The sequence below is a fragment of the Channa argus genome, chromosome 18 (assembly GCF_033026475.1).
Source record: "Channa argus isolate prfri chromosome 18, Channa argus male v1.0, whole genome shotgun sequence".
Taxonomy (NCBI): Eukaryota; Metazoa; Chordata; class Actinopteri; order Anabantiformes; family Channidae; genus Channa; species Channa argus.
In genome coordinates this window covers 9,366,022-9,387,180 of record NC_090214.1, presented here as the reverse complement: position 1 = coordinate 9,387,180, position 21,159 = coordinate 9,366,022, and the positions used below count along the sequence as shown (strand labels likewise).

The 21,159-nt window shown below is 41.6% G+C and overlaps 1 protein-coding gene across 2 annotated transcripts in view; it reads left to right on the top strand.

Annotated features, from left to right (window-relative positions):
- The first annotated feature begins 10,986 nt into the window (after nt 1–10,986).
- pappaa (pregnancy-associated plasma protein A, pappalysin 1a) overlaps nt 10,987–21,159 on the top strand; it is an 82,641-nt gene continuing 72,468 nt past the window's right edge. For both annotated transcript variants that reach the window (XM_067484585.1, XM_067484584.1), the window contains exons 1-2: nt 10,987–12,267; nt 17,857–18,952. In XM_067484585.1, the coding sequence (XP_067340686.1) occupies nt 11,877–12,267; nt 17,857–18,952 (1,487 nt within the window). In that variant the 5' untranslated portion in view covers nt 10,987–11,876. The remainder of the gene's footprint in view (nt 12,268–17,856; nt 18,953–21,159) is intronic.

The following is a 21,159-nucleotide window of genomic DNA, read 5'->3' as shown; positions in this document are numbered from 1 at the left end:
CTGTGGTGTACATGCAGTTACAGGAATAACTGTCTGAGTGTTGAGAGAGGGTGGCAGCTGCTGCTGAACCTGGAAAGTATTTTAATGTGAAAGTGTGTATTGAAGGTTTAGACAGATTGAAACTGAAAAGTTTTATGTTACCTCTGCCCTGCATTCAGGATGAAAGTAGTTTCTCATAGTCAAGTATAGTAAAATGTGTAGAAGATCAGCTTCTTTTATTTATGAATTTACAAGAACATGATGATATTTGACTACCTTCCCATAAATGAGAGTAGCTGCTTATGTGGCTGAGTGGGAGAGACGAAGGGCCTCAAACACACTGTGAGGGGGAAGAGGCCTTATATAAGGGCAGAGCCATTGAAGACTCACATGGAGAGTGAATATACAGGGGCTGCTTAGAGGTGCGTGCAAGTGTTCCCGGGGGGCTGTGGACAGGCCAAAAGAGCGAGGGAGGGAGACAGACAGAGGGAAATGGCAAGCAAGGGTTCATCACAGCCTGCTGTCTCTCTTCCTCCTCTCGTATCCCGGTCAGTCGGCCCCCAAGGTGCAGCAGTTTGCAGCCATGCAGAAACACCAGCACTCTTGTCTCCGTCGCAGCTCCCAACGCAAGGGCTGCCTACCAAAGCTTAATTTGCAGCACATGCTTCCAAGTTAGCCTCCCCCACTCTTCCCCCGCTGCCTCACCAACCCCCTCACCCACCACACGCACATAACACCACAACCCCCCTCTCTTCCTCCACACCCTGCTGCTGAAGGTGACGTTTTTCCACAAGCCGTTACTACAGTGAGATGCTAAGTATGTTTTTGTTTAATATGGCACATATGGGTGTAATGTGGTGTTTTGTGAGCCGGCCCTCATTTTCAGTCATTAAGAAAAGCAAAATGTGGGCAAACCATCCCACCCACTGGACAATTGCTTCCGTTTTGTTGTGGGTTACAGACTCGTGCAGTTGCAGATCAGCTTTTTTTCACACAAAGTTTTTGGGGCTGCTTTGAAATCAGATGAGTGAGAATATGGGTGGTTATTTTGTTTCTTTTCTTGGATGCCAGTGTTAAACTTTTAAAATTATTAATTAATTTCACTTTAGACTGTAATTTATTGGGGTATCCTCTGTTCCAAAATGTAATCAGTAGGTGGCAGTATCTAGCTTTTTATCAGTAACAGAGAGGATGCATTGAAGGCATCACCTGTGCATTATATTGAAATCCACCTCAGAATCCACAATATCCTGACTTTGGTTGAGTTATCACTTAACTCAACCAAAGTCAGGGTATTGTGTATTACATTCTATTACCCAAATAGTTTTTTATTGTGTTCAATACTTTCAAGGAGACATAGATGGAGACATTGTAATGTCACGCTGCAGCTCCACATTAGGATGTATGGGCGAGGTACCAGCTTTCTCTCTAAGAAAGCCAGATCTCCGTCCAGAAAAGACCGGTATCAAGTCCATTATACACAGAAACATGATTCCAACTCTAATTTCACAAGGACAAAGAGTTTTTAAACTTAACATTTTCACCCCGACCCATTAAAACACTTGGACCCTTGAGCTGAATGTAGCCAGCGAGACGTCCGGCTGCGTTTACTGTAACACAAAGTTCCATAGACTTTCCTTTGCCCTTGGCTGTTACACAACTGAAAGAGAGGTATCTAGGTTTTGTTTTCCAAGCCCGAATCAAGTGGTGCCATGCAGCTTTGCTCCCACCTCTGGCATTGACAAGGTTGGCACCTTCACCCCTGCCCAGCCAATGGCCATCACAGCTGTCCTGAACTGTCTGCTCAATGAGCATTGGAGGGACAAGCGGAAGGAAGTGTTCCAGTTTCCCTCTCCATGTCCTGTATGGAGGATCCGGTGCCTGATGCAGGCACCGTAGTTTCTCCTTCTCAGCAGGTGCTGATTTTTATCAGTAGTGACATGAATGTACAGAACTGCCAGGCTGTATCCACCCAGTTGCTGTCAGGTGTCGTTCCTGCTAACACTCCACCAAGGCCCTGACCTCACAGGTACCCACTGCGCCTGTCTGTTCGCCTCCCTGCTCTGCTCCGTCCGAACACCTGCACAGGCACACACATATACACATGGACACACATCATACACTATTTCCCACAGGTGACCAGAAGATTGAGTTTGTGGCTTTTTGTGTCTACTTCTCAGTTGCTGAGTCCTGCCCAGTGCATCACATGACATATAATAAGTATGCAATATTGCCTTTCTTGGCACAGGAGTGTCCAGGTGTTTTTCTTTTTTGGCTCCTCATGTGTACTAGTCCACAGGTGCTGGAAACTTCCTCCCTGAAACGAGGAGTACACAGTCTGTGCAGCCTATGATGAGGAATTTCCTGTCACATTATGCAGAGCAGTATGTGAATATTTCATATCTAAGACAGACTTATGAGGTGATGCTGAAGTGTGGAAATATGTTTGAATCTTGGCTTGAAGAAGGCAAGTGTGGTCAATGTAAAAAAAGGAGGTCAAGGTTAAATTTGCTCTGGTGGATATAAAAAGTCTTTCAGCGATGTCCCCCCATTCTCATCATTATTTATTAATCAGTGCCATGATCTGGGGAGCACATACAGCCTCACTATGCAGCTTTAGACAGCTGAAGACAAAGACAAGAGGAGGACAAATACCTAGTCTGAATTTTAGACCCTTAGAGTGAAGCCCATATAATTTAGGGTTTAGTGAAATAGGCCTATTTGTTCTGTGTAAAGACGTCATTGCCCTTTTGTTAAACGGCCATATTCATGGCTCGTGATGCTGGTCTTTAAAATCATTGTTATTGCCAGGTTATATCAGCGGTTGTATTCCTGACAAAGCTCTGCCTTTTGTTCATTTTTTTTTTCACTGACATCATTTCTCTATCGTAAAATTAATTCGCACCAAGAGAACGTACGGCTTGACAAGTAACATTGCACACACCAATAAAATTGTGTTATTTGGCTGGAAATTTATTACAAAATGTCACAAGTTGAAAACAATCAACTCCTCTGTTTTGGCTCATTATTTAGTCCGTTCCCTTTGTCCCTCCCCCACAGACTTTGCACAGTCTTCAGCTGTGCAATCAGTTTAACTTGCACCTCATACTTAAAACAAAACAAACAAACCAAAAAAAAAAACACAACAAATGAGTTACTTTTCTGAACTGGTAATATTTATTACATAAATGCATTCTTGCATAACTAAATTTTAGTACAGGTCAACTTGATGAGGCAGCATTTAATCACTTAAATCACAATAAATGCTTATTCACTTCCTTTCCATTTGGAGTTGTGTTCTCATTTTGTTAGATATTAAACCCGGTAACCTTTAGTTAAGCATGAAGATGGGGATGAAAGCAGGGGGATTCGAAGCAGGGCCCCATTTGCTGTGAGGCAGCAGTGCTAACTACTCCAACACTCTGCTGGCCTTCACTTTTTTTGTACTTTTTAATAATAAAAGTGCAAATGAAAATGTGACGAGATGAAAAGAAACTGAGTATTTAAAAAAAAAAGTTCCCCGCTTTCACTGCTTTTATGATAATTTAGTTTCTTTAATGTTTTGCGAGCGGCACATGTGTTATTTGATCTGAAGGCAACACAGTAGTGAGGTGAAAATAGTTTTGTGAGTGACTTCCTGCTTCCGTCATCACTTAAACACATATTGTCCCACCTGATTTTGGAGTACTCAAATATTATTACAAACCTTTTAAATCTGTTTTATGGCTGCATGTCATGACTGTGTTGTTAGGATATTGCTACTAGTTTCAGTCTTTTTTTTTTAAGTTTTTTTTTCTTTTCTTTTAACCACAGAGCGGCCTGTGCCTGCTAACACTTTATGCTTGGCTCTCTGCCAGCCAATGTCATGTGAGGCGTCGCTCTGGAGCTGAGGTAAAGAAAGTACACTTTTAATGATTTAGCATCGAGCGCCTTTCTATTCTATATTCCATCATCTCATTTCCATGATTTGTAACTACTTGGTGGCTGGAATTATTCCTTAGCGAGAATAACTCCTTGGCACAGAAGTAGACACTCAATTGAAAATACACACTGGGCAATTTTAATTTGAGAGGATACTGAAAAATGACCCATTTATTAAACCAGTTTTAATAATCAAAGCTAATGGATCATTTCAATTTTCTTAACTCTGCAATTGCTAAAAGGAAATGAGGAGAGACTGCTTGTGTGTTGTAATTTGGATGTATGAAAGGAGGTCATGTATAATTAAATGTAAGTATGCTTTTTTAATAATGTAGTTATTTTGTTAAAAGCAAGTCTTTTTCACTGTAATGATTTCAGATGAATGTACACTTCTGCAAATATTAGCCCTTTGTTTAAGTTATTGCTACCGCTAAAGAGCTCTAGAGTGCGTGTGTGTTTGCGTGTGTGTGTGTTACGGCCATAAGAAGCTGATCACTATGCAGCCAGAGGTTTAAATCTCCCACAAGGTGTCTCAAATCAGGAGGCGACGCATAGGGACCCAAGGGCATTACAGGTGCATCATGATGACGCACACCACTCATCAATGTCCTAGTCCTTGACAATGTCATTCTAATCTGAGAAAAAACAGACGCTTCTGGGATCTGTTCAGCGAGGCGGGCTTGTTTACATTCTCAGTTTTCTTCCTCCTCCTAATTCTTTCTGGCGTTTCTTCCTCTCACTCCTTTGTTTTGATGGAAGCAAGGATCTTATTGGTGGAAACGAAAATTCGACTTGATTGATCAGCCCGGGGGGGTATTGATCGAGCTGATCCTCTGCCGTGACCCTTGACCTTCCAATTGACAGCGGCTCCTATAATGAGGCCTCAGAACAGAGACCATAGGATAGGGGGGCTTTGGGAGCAGCATCTGTGGGGAAAAAAGAAACCCAAGGGTGTGTGTGTGTGTGTGTGTGCTGCGAACACAAACGCACGCACACACACACAGTCCAGCTCAATCAACTTGGTGCCATTGTTACATTGCAGTGCCCTCGATAACCCCAATTTTCATAATTGGCTTTTGCATTGTTTAGCCTACACACATTAAGGTGGGCCATTGCATTGTTGACTGCAAATAAGCATGTGCCCACTGTTTTCCCATCTCTGTGCAGCATTATGCATTGTTAAATTATGCTGCAGCCTGGCTTTCTGCTGACTGAGGTTAGCATCACATTAAATGCATCGTTTCCTTTATGACACACCAATACACCTTATATGTTCTTTACAAAGTACACTGCAATTTGTTTACACTGTTTAGCAACCACATTCTACACATTCCTGACATTTTTGTCTTTGTCATAGTCAGCGAAGCACTACACTTTAATGTGAGAGAAGAGATCCGTCCTGTCCTATTTAACATGTGAAGAACAACGTGGGAAGCCAGGCTTCAAATAAAGAGACCAGGAGAAAACACTGCAGTCAGTGTGTAGGTGAAGTTGGTTCTGATTAACACGGCCATGGAGTATTTGTCCATGCATGCACAACGTCCCACGTTAGGAATCGGATACTTAATGAAAGTTTGGTACATTTATTGTTCCAATTAATGTAAATATTGCCCTGCAAATGAAACCTGAAACCACTAGGATATTGAACAATGAGACTTGGTTGTAGTAATAAACCTAAGACTAAGTATGAAGCCTTTCAGAAGATAAAGGATAATTGAGTTAATGTTGACTTTTTTGACAGTTACTTGCACCGGGCTCATCTAATATTTGACAGCTGCTGCTTTAGTTTCCATCATTCTTGCATCAAAAGCTCAAAAAGCACAATAAATATCCATATTTTTTCTGTCTATTTGAAACTGATTCCCTCAATTGTTGCCGTATGATGTAAGGACCTCCTAACCTCCACACTGCTGGTGTTTGGATGAAATTATTTGCGCTGAGGAAACTTCTACAGCAGCTTCACCTCCACTTTGGAACCTTTTAAACTGTGTTGTGCAGGTCTGCAGCTTTCTTCTTAAAATTTGTGTTTTGGTTGGTTTGGGCTCACTGTGACTTCCCTGATATATAGAAATTAAACATCTACTCTTGTGTTAACTCCGATTGCTTTAGAGACACGTGGAGGAAAATATTTTAGTGGGCTTTGGTCATGTTTTGCTTATGTAATGTACAAGTTAAAATTCAGTGGTTTTATTATTACGGCCTGCATTTATGCAATTTTTGCACAATTAGGCACAACTTTCCTTTGTACTAGGTTCATTAATGATTTAGAACTGGGCCATGGAATATTGAACAATGAGATTTTTTTTTATAGTAACTTCCATAGCTCTGTTTTACAACATGTACATAAAGTTTGTTAAATCCAAGGAACATCTTGTAAGTAAAGTAAGGAGGGTTTGAGTCTTAGTTCACTGAGTTCAAAGTTTAAACGTAATGCTCAAAATCCAGCAGTGACAAGCTGGGAAGGACTGTTGCATGAATCTGGTCTTTGCACTCTCTTCCCCAAATCCTCCCCTGCCCTAAAGCAAGCTTTTGGTCACCCTAAATGTTTTTAATAAGACCAAGCCATTTTTCTTCCAATGGGCCATATCCCATTCACCTTACCAGACATTTTCCACTCTTCCTCACCCAGATGGATCAGACTACCTCAAGCAAAAAGTTCCAGAAATCTTCCAAGAAATAATTTCTTTCCTTATTCCTTTCTTGGAAAGCATTCAGTTTCAGCCATCGTTTGGTGAACCAGAGGCCTTCGCCAAATTGTTGTCAGTCCTGGAGGCTTGATGCCTCAACCTGGTTAATACCACTGCAGAGAAACCACTCCACTTTGTGTTTTTATGGACAAGCGTCACTGCAACTGTATTTCAAATAGGCCGGCTAATGAGCTTTTTAACCATCTCCATATGGACGTGCTCTAACGTCTAGACGGAGGGGCAGTAGTGGTGGCAGGCGGTGGTGTGCTAACTGTGCCGTACACTGCACGCTTGCACATATAATTCTTACCCACAAGCAATAGAATCAAACTAGGGGCAAGCCTCGGTTGCCGTTGGGGACCCATAATGGGTTATTGTTTACCACACAGCTCACAACAGTGGCTATAATCCAGGATGTGAAGATGATGAGGAACACTCTGCTCGTGCACATTTACATATGTAGACGATGGTGCAGCGTTCAGCATGGTTCTGTATTTTCCAAAGTGTTCAACTGAAATATTGGCTCTTGGCATTCCTGTCAAACTTTTTAAAATGTTTTTCTACTCTTTTTTTGTATAACTGACGTGCTCGGGGAGCTTAGGTGCAGAAATGCTGGCATGAAAAGAAGAAATCAAGCTTAAATTATTGTTCTGACTGGTATTTAACTGTATGGCAGTCCACTTCTGTGTGTCTTACTCTGTGCCTTCTATTCGTTTGTCTCATCATGTGTTTGGCACATGCAGAAGTTGAAAGAGTAGGCAAGAGTACGTATAGGTTTCGGGTAAATTTCATAAAAGTGTTGCTATTTTCTGGGTTTGGTCTAAATTTTAAATGCCAGTCTAGCATTGCAGTTAGCCTCTTTTTAAAACACTGTATGGTTTTTATGTAAAAAAGCTTTAAAAGAAAAAGGGAACAATGCACTTCATTTGCTGGCAACAGTTAGAGGCCAACTTTCTTCCACTTCCACAACTTTCTTCCACTTTCTGACTTTTGAATTTATTTGCTTTACTCTGCGTGTTAAAGTGTACAATACCAATAAAAGAAAAGGCCTGTTTGGTTAACTATACAGCTAGGTCTTAAACATAATTTGTCAGGATTATTTTGATAATTAATGTAAAGTTCAAAAAGTATTTTCCAAAAATTCACCCAGAATATGGTGGAATAATTTTCATTTCCATTGTAATCATCACAGTATTGACCATCAGTTAATCCGGCTGGTCTCTGCTGCGAATAGTATTTATATACCATTCTGCCAATACTCGGATTATCTTTAGATTTTCAAATCATAACACAATAGCAGTCTTTTTATTTCAGTGTCCATATTTAGTATGCTACAGCTGAACGGGCTGCCCTTCTATGCTAAGCGCATATAAAGGACAGCTGTCATAAGCATTAATAAAGAATTAACCCCATTTACGCTAATGTATAGATTTTCTGTAATCTTTGCAATATTATGTTTCTAAGTAACAAACAACACCTCTGTCTTATTCAGCACACCTCGTATTGGGATGTGCTTCCTTTTTACCAGAAACTGCCTGCGTAACAGTTCGCATGAAATCACTGAAATCTCAACATGAGTTTGTAGGTAGCACAGGATTAAACTTTTAAGGGCTTTAATGGCCATTCTGTATTTGAAAGATGCACCGCCTTTCAAGGCCCCGGCCAATATGATGGAACCCTATTGTCACTACAGCTTTGCATAACCACTTTTATTTTCCTCTCGCATCTCTGTACTATTCAGAATTTCCGCATATTTACTGTAAATCTAATCTGCATTATTATTTCATGTTTTAACATCGTTGACACTTGAGTGTATATCCTTTTACTCTCCAGATCATCCACAAAAAATGAGGTAAAACCATTTAGGTTTGCACTTTAAAACAGTCACAGATTAAGCTGGGTGCACTAATGGATTATAAGACAATGTTTATTTCCTCTTTGACTCGCACCGCTGTACAGTCACTCAGATGACGTAGTGGGATTATTGTACAATACTGCAACCACTTTTCTATAAACAGAAGTAGCAGGAAGACAATTAGAGCACAGTGGAGCTGAAGCTAAAATTTGACCATCCTTATGATTTACATGCTATTAGATGAAGTTTATTTTCCTAACACATCATAATTGATGCAAGCCAAAGTTAAACAGAGAATTTTTGCTCCATTAGTCTTTTGAATCTGAACTCCCTGAGTTCTGTGTCCAGGGCACATGCTCATTTTTTTTTAACCATCTCACCAAGCTGTTACTTTTAGACCTGACAGATGTAATCTCTCTGGATCAGACTTGAGTGGTGGGACGGTAAAAAAGGCAAAAATGTTTGCATGCGTTCAGATACTGAGAGAGGATTTTCCACACTGTAACAGCCCTTTTTATTCTGCTGTAGCTGCAGTTCAGTGTGTATAGCAAACACGGGCACGGCTCACTTCTGAATGTTTTTTATTCAGCATCTAATGATAGAAGTTCTGACAAAGATCCGATGATGCTGACGTCTCGCTCGACCAAATCACGGTCTAAACTTTGTGCACATTAACTGGCCCAGGCCCTTAGGGGATGATAATGTACATATACTAATTCAACTCAACCTCGCTGCATAGCTCATAAATGGTGACGGATCCTCGTGAGAGCATGTTTTCAGTGCTGGTTCTCCCTCAGGATGCTCACTGTCAGACATTAAGTCCATCTTTTCTAACTTTAGCGCTCGTGTTCCTCTACTGAGAGAGTGGGACAGTCTGATCTAATGTGAAGAAGGGAAGAATGTAATTACCAGACCGGAGAAATCTTTCACTTTCTGTCATGATACTTTGGCACCTTGGTGGGGTTGCATTCGCGCTCATTGCCATTCCTCCCCTGTCAACTTCATTTTATGAAAATCCACTTGCACTACATTGCTAAATTAGCTTCAAATCTGTGACGCAGGAGTATTTTTCTGAATGGAACAATATAGGTCAATTTCACAAAAAAGTATGTATTTAACCACAGTGTAGTCCTCAAAAGCAAGCAAACTCTTGGGAATCAGGAGTCTCTGAGACCAGCATCCAAACAAAAACTCTTGTGTGTTAACAAGCTGTCATGTGAAGGTTTGGACACAAAACGTTTTCCAGTGATTTAAATTTGTGGTCCATGTGAACCTCGTGCTCACAGCAACTTTCAAGGTCAAACACCTTTCAATATGTCATCTCCCCCCGCTCAGGACACAAAAGGAAATATGTGGACCAAAGTCGCAACACCATATGAAGTAGAAAGCAAATATTTAATGTTTGTTCCCTCTTTCCTTTATGGTAGGTGGCAGGTTTTGGCTTTCTAAACACACATTTACAACAAACAGCAATGGGAGAACAGAGAGGAAACACTCACATTCCAACTGACTGTCTCCAAGGAAAGCCTTTAAAGATAAAGTCACTCTTTTTTTTTCTGTGTCACAATAGTCTCAGAGTAACATTGATGAAAGGGTTGTTTTCATTTCACTCAGCAGCTGAGACTTACAAAGGTCTCAAAGACTTACAAATCTCAGTCATAAGTATAATTGTGAAATCCACATTCATCTAAAGTGATGGGTCAGTAAATATTAGTATGTGTGAAACTTAAAAAAAAAAAAACTCCTTTTCAAATGCCTCTGACCAACTCCCTTGTGTGGTAACAGTAATTTTGGATAAACTTAGATTGTACTGAACAGAATTGGCCAGATTCTACTAAACCTGCAGGTCTAAAATCCTGAGCACTTTGTGGTTAAAACCATCAAACTATGGGCTTTGAATAGAGATGAGAAAGGACATATGACCTATCAATCTAATTTCACTAAAGAAGGGAGAGGAACGGCTATGGCTTTGTCATTGTTCCCACATTACTTAGCCTCTTTGATCGATTGCTTACTTTAGTTTAAAAAGACATTAATGGGGAATATGACTTTGGCGAAACATCTTTTTAGAATACGTCATACTTTGCCAAAGTTAAAATAAAATGTAGAACTTTTTTTGGAGCCCTCATAATTTAATCCAATATTCTATCGATTTTTTTTAACACTTCAAAATAAAAGCTTTGATATCTAAATGAAAACCGGTGTTCTACGTTTACGTCAAGGAGCAGCCGCGGAGAGAAGCTTTCATGTGAATCCTGAGGAATGTCCCTGCCAAGATGTAGGACATAAGACAATGAAATCGGGTTTAGAAGCAGCATTTTCCGGAGGGATGTCAACTAAGAACGGATCGGGCCACTTGTGATGTGCCCAGACTGCTGGCTTATGGTCCTGTGCTGTGCACTTGGTAGAAGTGTCGGATTGTTTAAATTGTAACCGCTAGAGGGACCAAACTCCGTTAACACCATCCTCGCACTATATACCACAGAGAGAATTTGCCGTCAGTGAGAGTTGCCTACCTGTGTCACTTCCCACTTTAAAACTCATACACACACACACACACACACACACACACACACACACAGCCCAGGGAACATTTGAAACATGAGTTGTTCTTTAAAAGACTAAGAGAGAAACTGCCTGTAAAGCGGATGACGAGCTTCGACTCCAACTGCAAGTGTATCTGCTTCGGCAATGAATGAGGACCGCGATGCTTACTTCTGCAGCTCTCTGTCCCTCTGTCTCTATCTCGCCTTGCCAGATATCATAGTTATCAACTTTTATACAGGCACACAGGCAAAGGGAAGTTTGGATTGCATTTTTGTTCTTTTATTTTTTTTATTTTTTATAAAACCACAATTTACCTCTTGTTTCCTGTAATAAATATGAGAGGTCGGTTTGTTGTCACTTTTCTTTGGAATTTAATATGTGACATTGCTTATGCTGTTTTACGGGTAGGATAAGGAAACAACAAAAAGGTGTGACAAGAGCTTGGCGGACAACTGTGGATTTCTGCGAGTAACTCCTACCGTCCACAGGGGATGAGGGGGGCATCGGCCGGACCCCCCTCTTGATTGATTACTTATTAGTCATCCCTTTGGCTAAATGGGACCCATTGAAAAGGCACCGTGGAACACATACATGAATCAAATATTCCTGTGTCCCCTGAATGTCTCCAGAGTAGTTTTGCTAAAGAGAGGGGGTCGTGGCTTAGCATTATAAAGAGGGAAAACAGCATAGCTTTATGGGTTTATTTAGACAGTTTCTACGCTTTGACATTCTGCCGCTGTAAAAAAAGAGAGAAGGAAAAAAAAAAACTCGAGAAGATTCCTAAGAGGAGAACATTGTGGACATACATTTTTTTTTCCTAGTTACCCCGTTGTTTCTTTAATTTTTTTCCTTATTTTATATATTTTTGCTATTTCCTCTGGCGAAAAATGAAACTTTGGACATCTCCCTGGGTGTCTTGCCTGGTGATTCTCATGTTGTGTTTTGGATCAGAGTGCGGGACAGTCCGGAGTAAGGGGAGATCCAAGAGGGAGTTGGTGCGCATTAGGGAGGCGAGAGCCACCATCCCAGGGGCTTGTGCCACACGTCTGCCCCGGGGCAAACGGTCTTTGCCCGGCTTGGAGCGACGTGTGTTTCGCCAACGCCGGCGCTCCTCGCAGGCGGAGGAAAACTCTCTGGAGCGGGGGAAGGCTGTCTATTTTACCGGCAGGGGAGATCAGCTGCGACTGAAGCCTGGCGTGGAGATACCCAGAGGAAATTTCACTCTGGAGATGTGGATCAAACCGGAGGGAGGTCAACGATCACCCACAGTGATTGCAGGTAGGATAGTCTACACATCCTCCATCCTATCGCCAACTCTGTTTGTTAGTGCAACTACAAAAGCGCCGAGTTATAGGAACTAAACCTGCAAATTTCCTGCCATTTATCCCGGTGCCATGCAGTGCATTAAACAAAGCAACATGCAGTTTCATCGAGTTGAAATTGAGTTCATCTATCAGACTAGACAATGATGTAATGCTCTGAAGTAGAGCGGATATTTTAGGTAGTGCAAGCACAGAGTCACTGGAGATTTTTATCATATTTAAGTTTGCCACCTTAGAAAGCGATAACCGCTGAAAGCGACACATTTAGTTTATTTTCATTTCCCCACCAAAGCCTGATGATGGATCAGGGTTAAGATCATAAAATCTAAGTGTGGAATACGGGCAGCACATATAGGCTGCTGCATCATTTGACCGGCAGCTGATGTCACTGTGCGTAAAATGTAATTTCTCTGAGCCGACTTAGCTATTTGAAAACTATGATGTAATGGCCAAAACTTTGTGAGCGAGCACGTCACGTCGGGCGCAAAGCGGGAGAGAAACCTTGTACATGGAGGCGCTCAAAGCTCGCAGCTCGCGCCGCAAGCCTGCGTGTCCCCCCAAGATCGACACCTTTGGATTGGCTACCGGAGTTACGAGACAGGACCGAGAGATTCAGGGTTTCCCCTGAGCCTGTGTTTGTGCAGTGGTGCGCTTTCTACGGTGTCATGTACGCGACGGTCTCTCCAGAACGCGGGCACCTGCGCGGAATCATGGCTCATTCGCCAAGTTTCTAATTTGAGGCGCGATCAGATAGTGATGATGTATCGTTATCCATCGTCTGCGCAGAAGAGCATACGCAGATAATCGTGCAGATGTCTGTCGCCAGATGAAAGCTCGACACTTTGTAGTTTCGCACTCCCTTTTTTGTCCTGCCAAGTCTGCAGCCATGCGTAAACGAGCACCAGAATTGTGTTAAATAAAAACTGCTCTGCATCCTCTGTTTTGTCCAGTAGCGCTTTTATGCATTACAGTATCTGACAGTTTCTGTTGCCCTTTCTCGCCGATAGGGAGCGTTGCAAACACAACTGATTGCCTGCTATAATACTTGTACAGATGGCTGCCTTTCAACTCAGTCTCCTCAGCCTCCTGTATTGTGCCAGTCTGCACATTTGGGGACTTCACGAAACCATATGAGTAAATTTACTTGCTCTTTTATTCTCTATCTGTCTGGTTCTCTCAAAACAACCCCCTCCCGTCCACACACATAATCAGTTATGTGTGTGTGTGTGTGTTAGGATACAGTACACTTTTAGGTAGCGGTAGCCAGTTGGCAGAGACGTGCACTGCAAAGCCAATCCCTTGTAAGAGTCTCACACTAGGGAAAAGGGGGGGTGAGAGGGTCTGTTGTGACCTGAGTGACTCTTAGATTTACAAGGGATGTACAGTATAATGCAATCTAGTAGAACAACAACACAAACAGTGACCTCCACATTGCACACAGACTTGAATAAACCCACTCGGGCACAATCTTAACATAAAACGGACACTGCTGGCATCACAGATGTGATATTGGATCTGATTATTCTGCACAGGTGTTATCGTGCCCCGTCCCCATCTTCTATTGGCTTCTGACCACTAGAGATTACTATTCATAATCTGAAGTCCTCCTTGGTAATATTTGCTCCTAGCATGCTCACATCAGTGTTCCAGAGAGAGGACCCAAAGAGAATAAATATGATGACCAAACAAATTCAATAAAGCCTAATCTTTTAAATCCAATTCAGGCCTCAAAAATCCCAGTGCCTCTAAAAATGCTCCCATCCCCATGTTTTTATCCCAGCATAGTGTTGTTTGCAGCAGCTGTTTTTTTTTACGAAGTTGTTTTTGACTTTCATTCTTTCCTCCTTTCTCCCCTCCAGATTTCAGTTTTTATTTTAATTTTTTTTTTTACAACCATGTTACTGTTTTCTGTGCAGTTGTTAACTTAGCTTATCACAGTGCAGTGAGCATGATCTTTGCTTGATAAACGAAAACTTGTGTTATTTTTGGATCCTCGACCGATTTTAGTGACATCTTCTCGCCCCTGGTTTTGGTTGTTTTGGATGAGCTTTTGCCAAAAACCTTCCTTTAGGAGAACACAGAAAGGATTGCAGCTGACCTCACCAGATGATCATTTATTGGGAAGAAGCTTCGTGTTATTGGCTGTTTCGAGTTGCAATTTCTTCTTTTTCTGGATTGCACAGTTGTCTTGTTTGTAGAAAGAAGGTACTGTCACTGATTAGTTGTTACTTTGTACTCTTCTGATAACCAGCCTTCTTAAAACGCAAGTTTGGATTCTTTTTTTTACCTTTAGAGGAACATGTGCTGTCATTTCCTTAACTGTGACCAATACATGTTATCAGAATTGCTCCCAGATTTGAAAGCATCGGAACTGTAGTAAGAGTTTATAAACACACAGGTACACGCACACACCCACCAGTTCACACACACACACAACCACACAACAAGAACACTGAGTTCTGTATCCAAAAGTTACGCAAACTTTGTTGTGCCCTATTTGCCCTTGTATCCGGGTCATGTTAGGTTATCCCGCATCAAAGGAAGAGGAAAATAAATCACAAGAGGAACAAATGCTCTCTTCCATGACCTGCTGAGGACAATTATGTGCAGACGTTGGCAGATAATTGCTATGATAACAGATACATCTTGGTTGCTGTTATCTATTGTGATGATGCACACAAAAATTTGCTCAAAAACAAACTTTGCTTGTTGATGATCCCTTTTTTGTGGGTATTTAAAAACTGTATCCTCTTTTTTTATGGTCAGAGGGGAAGATTCCAGATCATAACTAATAACTTGGCGAGTAGTTAATGTGAAGAGGGGTACAGGGATGGTACAGGGGGTACATTACCTAAACTACTTTTTTTTCACTTTGAACCATTACTGACTTCCCTGCTAATGACTGTTAAGAAAATATTTATTGAATACATGCCAGACCTGATTAATGTCCTCACATAGGAAGCTTTTCTCTGATGACAGTGTCACTTTAAGTTACGGTGCAGAAAAAGCGGTGTTGATTTATATCACCTGGCATTTCAAGACTGTCCTCCCATAAAAAAAGTGACACCACAGGTTGTTTGAACGAGCACATTATTACAACCAAGAGATTTGTTATATTGTTAAGCGACATTTAGAATTTTGCATGGGACTGCATCAGTTTGCAAAGGAGGAGTTAAGGTGACAGACTTATGAAGCGACAAAGTCCACACAGGGAGGAAGTTGGGTCGACAAAACACAGACTTTAACATGAACTGTTTGTTTCCCATTTCTAACCGACAATCACTGCTGTTTCTTTTAACCCTGACTGTTCCATAACCTTATGTTTATCATTGTAACCATGATGACTCTAAACGTAAAGTATTTATTTTAACCCAAACCATGATCTTTCCCTAAAAGTATTAGCTGTTTTTCTTCCTAAACCGAAGCAAACCTTTACTATGGCACCGTCACTGACCTCCGCTGTTGGTACAGTACGGTTTACTGTATTTGTTGCATTTTGGCTGTGGCTTGTTTCAGAGGATGGGGAAATCTATATGGTCATTTGAAGCTTGTTGTCAGAAACATGTTTTTGGTAGAGAATTTATGACTCACTTAACCCAACATTTAGCTGAATTAATTCAGTCCGCCAAGTCAAATGTTTAAAGTCAAGTGTTTAAAGTGGTGGTGACATTTTTATAATCAGTATCCTTGTTATGTTCATTAGGTTTGTTTTTAAAATATCACTGGAATTTTCCATTGTCTCCTCAGGGAAACCGCTGTGATGGTCACTTTTGTATGACTATGAAAAGTGCCTTTCTTTGACCTTTCTGAGGCAGAAAAGCTCAAAAGTAAACGGAGTATTCATTGTTCCCTTCCTCCCTGCTTTTTATCAAATCCTTGTGACATTTTTCTTTGGTTGTGTGTGTATGTTTTTTTTTTTTTACTTTTTCTTTTTCCTGAGTGTGTTTTTCTTGGAAGAAGACTAATGGCAAGTGTGAGGAAGGTTGCCTTTGAACCTGACAGGAACAGCTCTCCACCATAGAACGTGCACATGCAAATTCCTACGAGTGTCTGTGTGTGTGTCTGTGTGTGAGTTTCTTAGTGGACACAAAAGTGCACTTGACGATTTCACTTTGTGTGCATCTATGTGTGTGTGTGTATTTGGTCATGAGCATGAATATATGCAGGCCTGTATAAATATGTGCACGTGTGTAGGTGTACTTGTGTGAACCGAGCAGTCGCAGTGCAGGGTCTGGAAAAGTGTAGTGAGTTAGATTAATTGAGCATGGCAGAATTATGACAGCTGTTTACACTAGGAGCCCTACAAGCATTTTAGCACACCTTTTAGCCTTGAGTGCACTAGCTGACAGATGGAAGGCTTTTTCCTTCCAGTGTAGTGGAAAGCCTGAAAACGTCATCCACCAAAGGACTGACCTTGACACTGAACCCAGCCCTTAGTCTTTGAACATTAGTTCATTGCAAATACCAAGTTAATGAATGTGTACTGGAGTGTTAAGGTAATTAGAAACAGGTAAAAGTTAGCAAAATGTCTGTGCAAGCACCATTAACCAGCTACTTACAGCCTCTGATAGCCCAACCTATAGGGAGCAAAGCTGTTATGTGTAGTACAATGAGGCAAAGATGTCAAGATCAGCTTATAAATTCAGATAATAGGTGGCAGAGAATAAATATGTATAGATACAGATAGATTTTCATAGGTTCTCTCCTGAAAGTTCATGATTAGAGGTGCTATTCTGATGATAGCAAATCCCACAAATCCTGTGACAAGAGCGGAGTTCAACCTTCTCCTCAGAATCACCTGTGGATGCACAGACTTCCACGTCTCACATGAACCATGTGGGACATTTCAAAGTGGCTTTCAGTCTTTGCACTTCATGATTTATGCAAAACACGGCTAAGCATTAACAAAAACACTTGCACATGCACAGATGTGAAAATCTGTGCCTGCACACACGCACCTCAACAAGCGCTAAACAAACAAACAGTTAGCATTCAGAGATCCCCTAAGAAGTGAAAACACATTACCATGCTGAAGCTGACATACGCGGTCCAAGTGAAACAGGAAAAAGGTGTTTTGGTGCCTCTACAAAAACAAGCCTTTAGCAGAAAACTAACCTTTTCTGGCTATCCCACTGGCAGTGGACATTTACATTCACAGCTTTAAATGTGTTCAGTGTTCACGAAAAGCCTATAGTGAGAGATTTCCATGGGGTCTCCCTTAGCTAAACATGCAGTTCAACCCAATTTCCAGGACAACATGCAACACACATAATATTAATAAGATTTCAGTCCCTGATCTCACATTAACAGTCTCCCCCTAATTCCATAATAATATTTTGAACCATATTGACCAACAGATATGTAAAAAAGGCGCTTGATTATATGGACGTGATCTGTGCAAATTGCCAGTATTTGTGTTATTGAAAAAAGAAGATGGGAATTTTTCTAGCTTTTTGTTATTGCCGTTGAATTACTCTTATTCATGCCCATATCACACCTGAAAAAAGCATGCACATACTAACTGGCTTTTTCATTCCCTCTCCAGGTCTATACGACAAATGCTTCTATGCCTCCAGTGACCGTGGCTGGCTGCTTGGCATCCAGGCAGTTAGTGAACATGGGAACCGTGACCCCCGCTTCTTCTTCTCCCTTAAAACTGACCGTGCCCACAAAGTGACTTCTATTCACTCCAATGCTCGCTACGTACCCAACCAATGGGCACATGTAGCGGTCACATATGATGGTGTGTACATGAAGCTGTATGTCAATGGCGCCCAAGTGGGTGTTAGCCGAGAGCAATCGGGTGATATCTTTAGTCATTTGACCAAAAAGTGCAAAGTACTGATGATTGGGGGAAATGCACTGAATCATAACTACAGGGGGGCAGTGGAAAGGGTGAGTCTTTGGAGGCAAGCCCAGGGGCAGAGGCAGATTATCAGGGATATGCAGGGCCACGAGGAACCCCAAGATCTACCTCACCTGGTCATTCGCGAAACATTTGAGCACCCAGGCCGAAAGTGGCTAACTGTAAAAGATGGTAGCTTTCCTCAGCCTGAGCATGGAGGAGGTGGAAGATTAGGTGGTAGCGGAGTTAGAAATGCTGAGGGATTATTGGACATATCGCTGGAGCCTCCAACTTGTGGTCAAACTGTCTGCGACAATGTTGACGTCATCAGAAACTACAACGAGCTTTGGACCTTTCGTCGGCCCAAGAAAGTGCGCTATCGCGTTATAAATATATGGGATGACGCTTGGACCAGGCCAACTGTATCGGACCACCAGATCAGTCTGCAGCACCAGCAGCTTAATGATGCCTTTAGCCCCTACAACATCACCTGGGAGCTCAGCATTTACAATGTGACCAATTCCTCCCTTCGTAACAGGTTGATTTTAGCTAACTGCGATATCAGTAAAGTTGGGGATGATGCATGTGACCCAGAATGCAACCACCCACTGACAGGGTTTGATGCAGGGGACTGCATGTCTGGCCACCGGAGCCGTTGCCCTGATCACAAACAGGGGAATGGTGTGTGTGACCCTGAATGTAATTGGGAAAATTTCTCCTACGATCTTGGCGACTGCTGTAACCCCAATGTGACGGATGTGACCAAGACATGCTTCAACCGCTCCTCTCCACACAAGTAAGATCTCCTGATTTACATGTTGCATGTTATCATGTTTTCAGCGCTGATAATTCTCTTTGGTAGTAGTTTTATTAAACATATGACATAAGTTCACCAAAAATCTCCAACTTACAACAGCCTTCCTCATTTAATTATATACATTTTTTTGGTTGACGTGATTAAATCATTTTGGGAATCCAACTCCACGCTTAGGCCTTAGGCTCCAGGCCTTACATGCCTTGAGTTAATCAAACAAATCTTTCCATACATGTGTCCCTGAAGAGAGGTTTTGATGTCTAGTCCTACTGTTTCCTGACCATTTGGGCTGAGGTGGAGTGTAACTCAACTCTCAGCCTGTGTGGCCATGGAAATCCTCTGGGGACAGCTAGTCCAATCTAGCCTTGGCCTGGTTCAATCAGTGTTCCACACTTAAGCAGGGCAAAACAAACTGACTTTTTTAGTAGCAAATGCACAGACCAGACCACTCAATTTTGTGTCCATTTTTCAGCAACTCTCTCCACCGTCTTCTATACCCAGTGGTCCTAATTGAGGTGCCTTGATTGGAAAAGGGAGTGAGTTTGGAAACACTGACATTCAGAGTGTAAGGGCAATTAGAAGTCAAAAAAGAGAGTCGAGTATGACTTTTGCTTGTAGCAATGGAAATCATTTCAAAGACATGCCTCTCTCTCCTGGAAACATGAGACAGACATAGTGTTTCCTGGGGAGGCAGGTAGGATCCCCAAACATGGGTGCCTGAAAGAATTTTCCATGAAAAACAGTAAAGAAAGTTCACTTAAATTGCACCAGAAGAAGTATTACCGAATCTCCCAGGTGTACTGTTCACAGAGAAAGAGATTATATGGTTTCATGTGGCTACTCTAGCAGAATGCAGAGGCCCTCATAAATGCATGCAAATTTTTGTTTTTGTGGTAATCTCATTGTGGCTTGTCGATGATGAGTAAAAGCTGACAAGGGGAATAAGTCTAAGGAATTTGCTGTAATAAGGTTTGTGCCAGACCTCCAATAGCAGGATTGTTTGTTTCTTGGTACACTGAAACTCAAGACAGTAGACTGAGACATTTTTGTGGAAAATGTAGGGGGTCTTTATGGTTAGGCCAGAAAAAGAGACAAAAATGACCAAAATTCAGATGTTTGTCAGTATTTCTTGCCTCTGTCATGTGGGGACAAGCAAAAGCGAGGAAAACTAGTAGGTCTATCAATGGGATTGTTTGGGTCTTTCCGATAGCACGAATCAAGGAAACCAGACTGTTTTCAATCACAGTTAAGCTGAGAGCACTGTCTGTCTGGCTCTATCCTGTTGTTTAAAATGACTGCTAAATAGCTAAATAATGACATCTAATTATCAACATCAGAGGGGGAAAGCAGGTGGGTTTGCTGTCGCTTCCATCTCTCAATTCCCACCATATCCCTTCCAGCTTAGTTATTATTAGACGCTCATTCATCAAGTGGCGGGCGAACTACTTAATTTAGACATCAGCCATTGGCAAAACGCTTGCTGTTGCAATGTTCAAATCTCCCTACGGCCATTTGAAAGATGTGCTCGTGAAAGGAAGGGTACCAGCAAAAGTGAGAAAGAGACAGACAGAAAGAGGACAAGAGAATTTTCTGTCTAAGAAAATAGATATAATCTCCCCAAGTGGTTGCTTGTTTTGCTTTGATTATGGTATGTCTAGGGAGACTTGCAGAGAGCTGCACTACAAACAATTTGACATTCCTCCTTAATTATGGAATTCTGGTTGAACAATGTACTTTGTATGCAGGGAAACAATAGTTGTGAGGTCTTGCATTTATTTTTGCAGTATTTGCGCCTGTTACCAGTTACGTGCAGTGTTCTGGCTGACACAGGACACAGGCCACTTTCTGGTCATGTAACAGTATTCCCTCTGAAAATGCCATTGATAATAACACCCCCCTCTTTCCACATTTGGCTGAAGGAAAGATTTTGCATTGTTTTTAGAGCCCTTGGTTTTGACACTTCTTATGGTTTCGGTGGTATTTGATGTTATCTGACAGCACTTATTTTAAGGCGGAACAGTCATGCCTGAGGCCAGGACATCTGAAATTGTGGCTGTAATTTATACAATGTGAACTTACATTATGTGTCCAGAAAAGAAAAAACAAACAAACAATGGCACTGAAAATAAGTTGTTTGGGAGGCTGGTGTGTGTGTGTGTTTGAGTGTCAGTGAAAGATCAATGTAATGC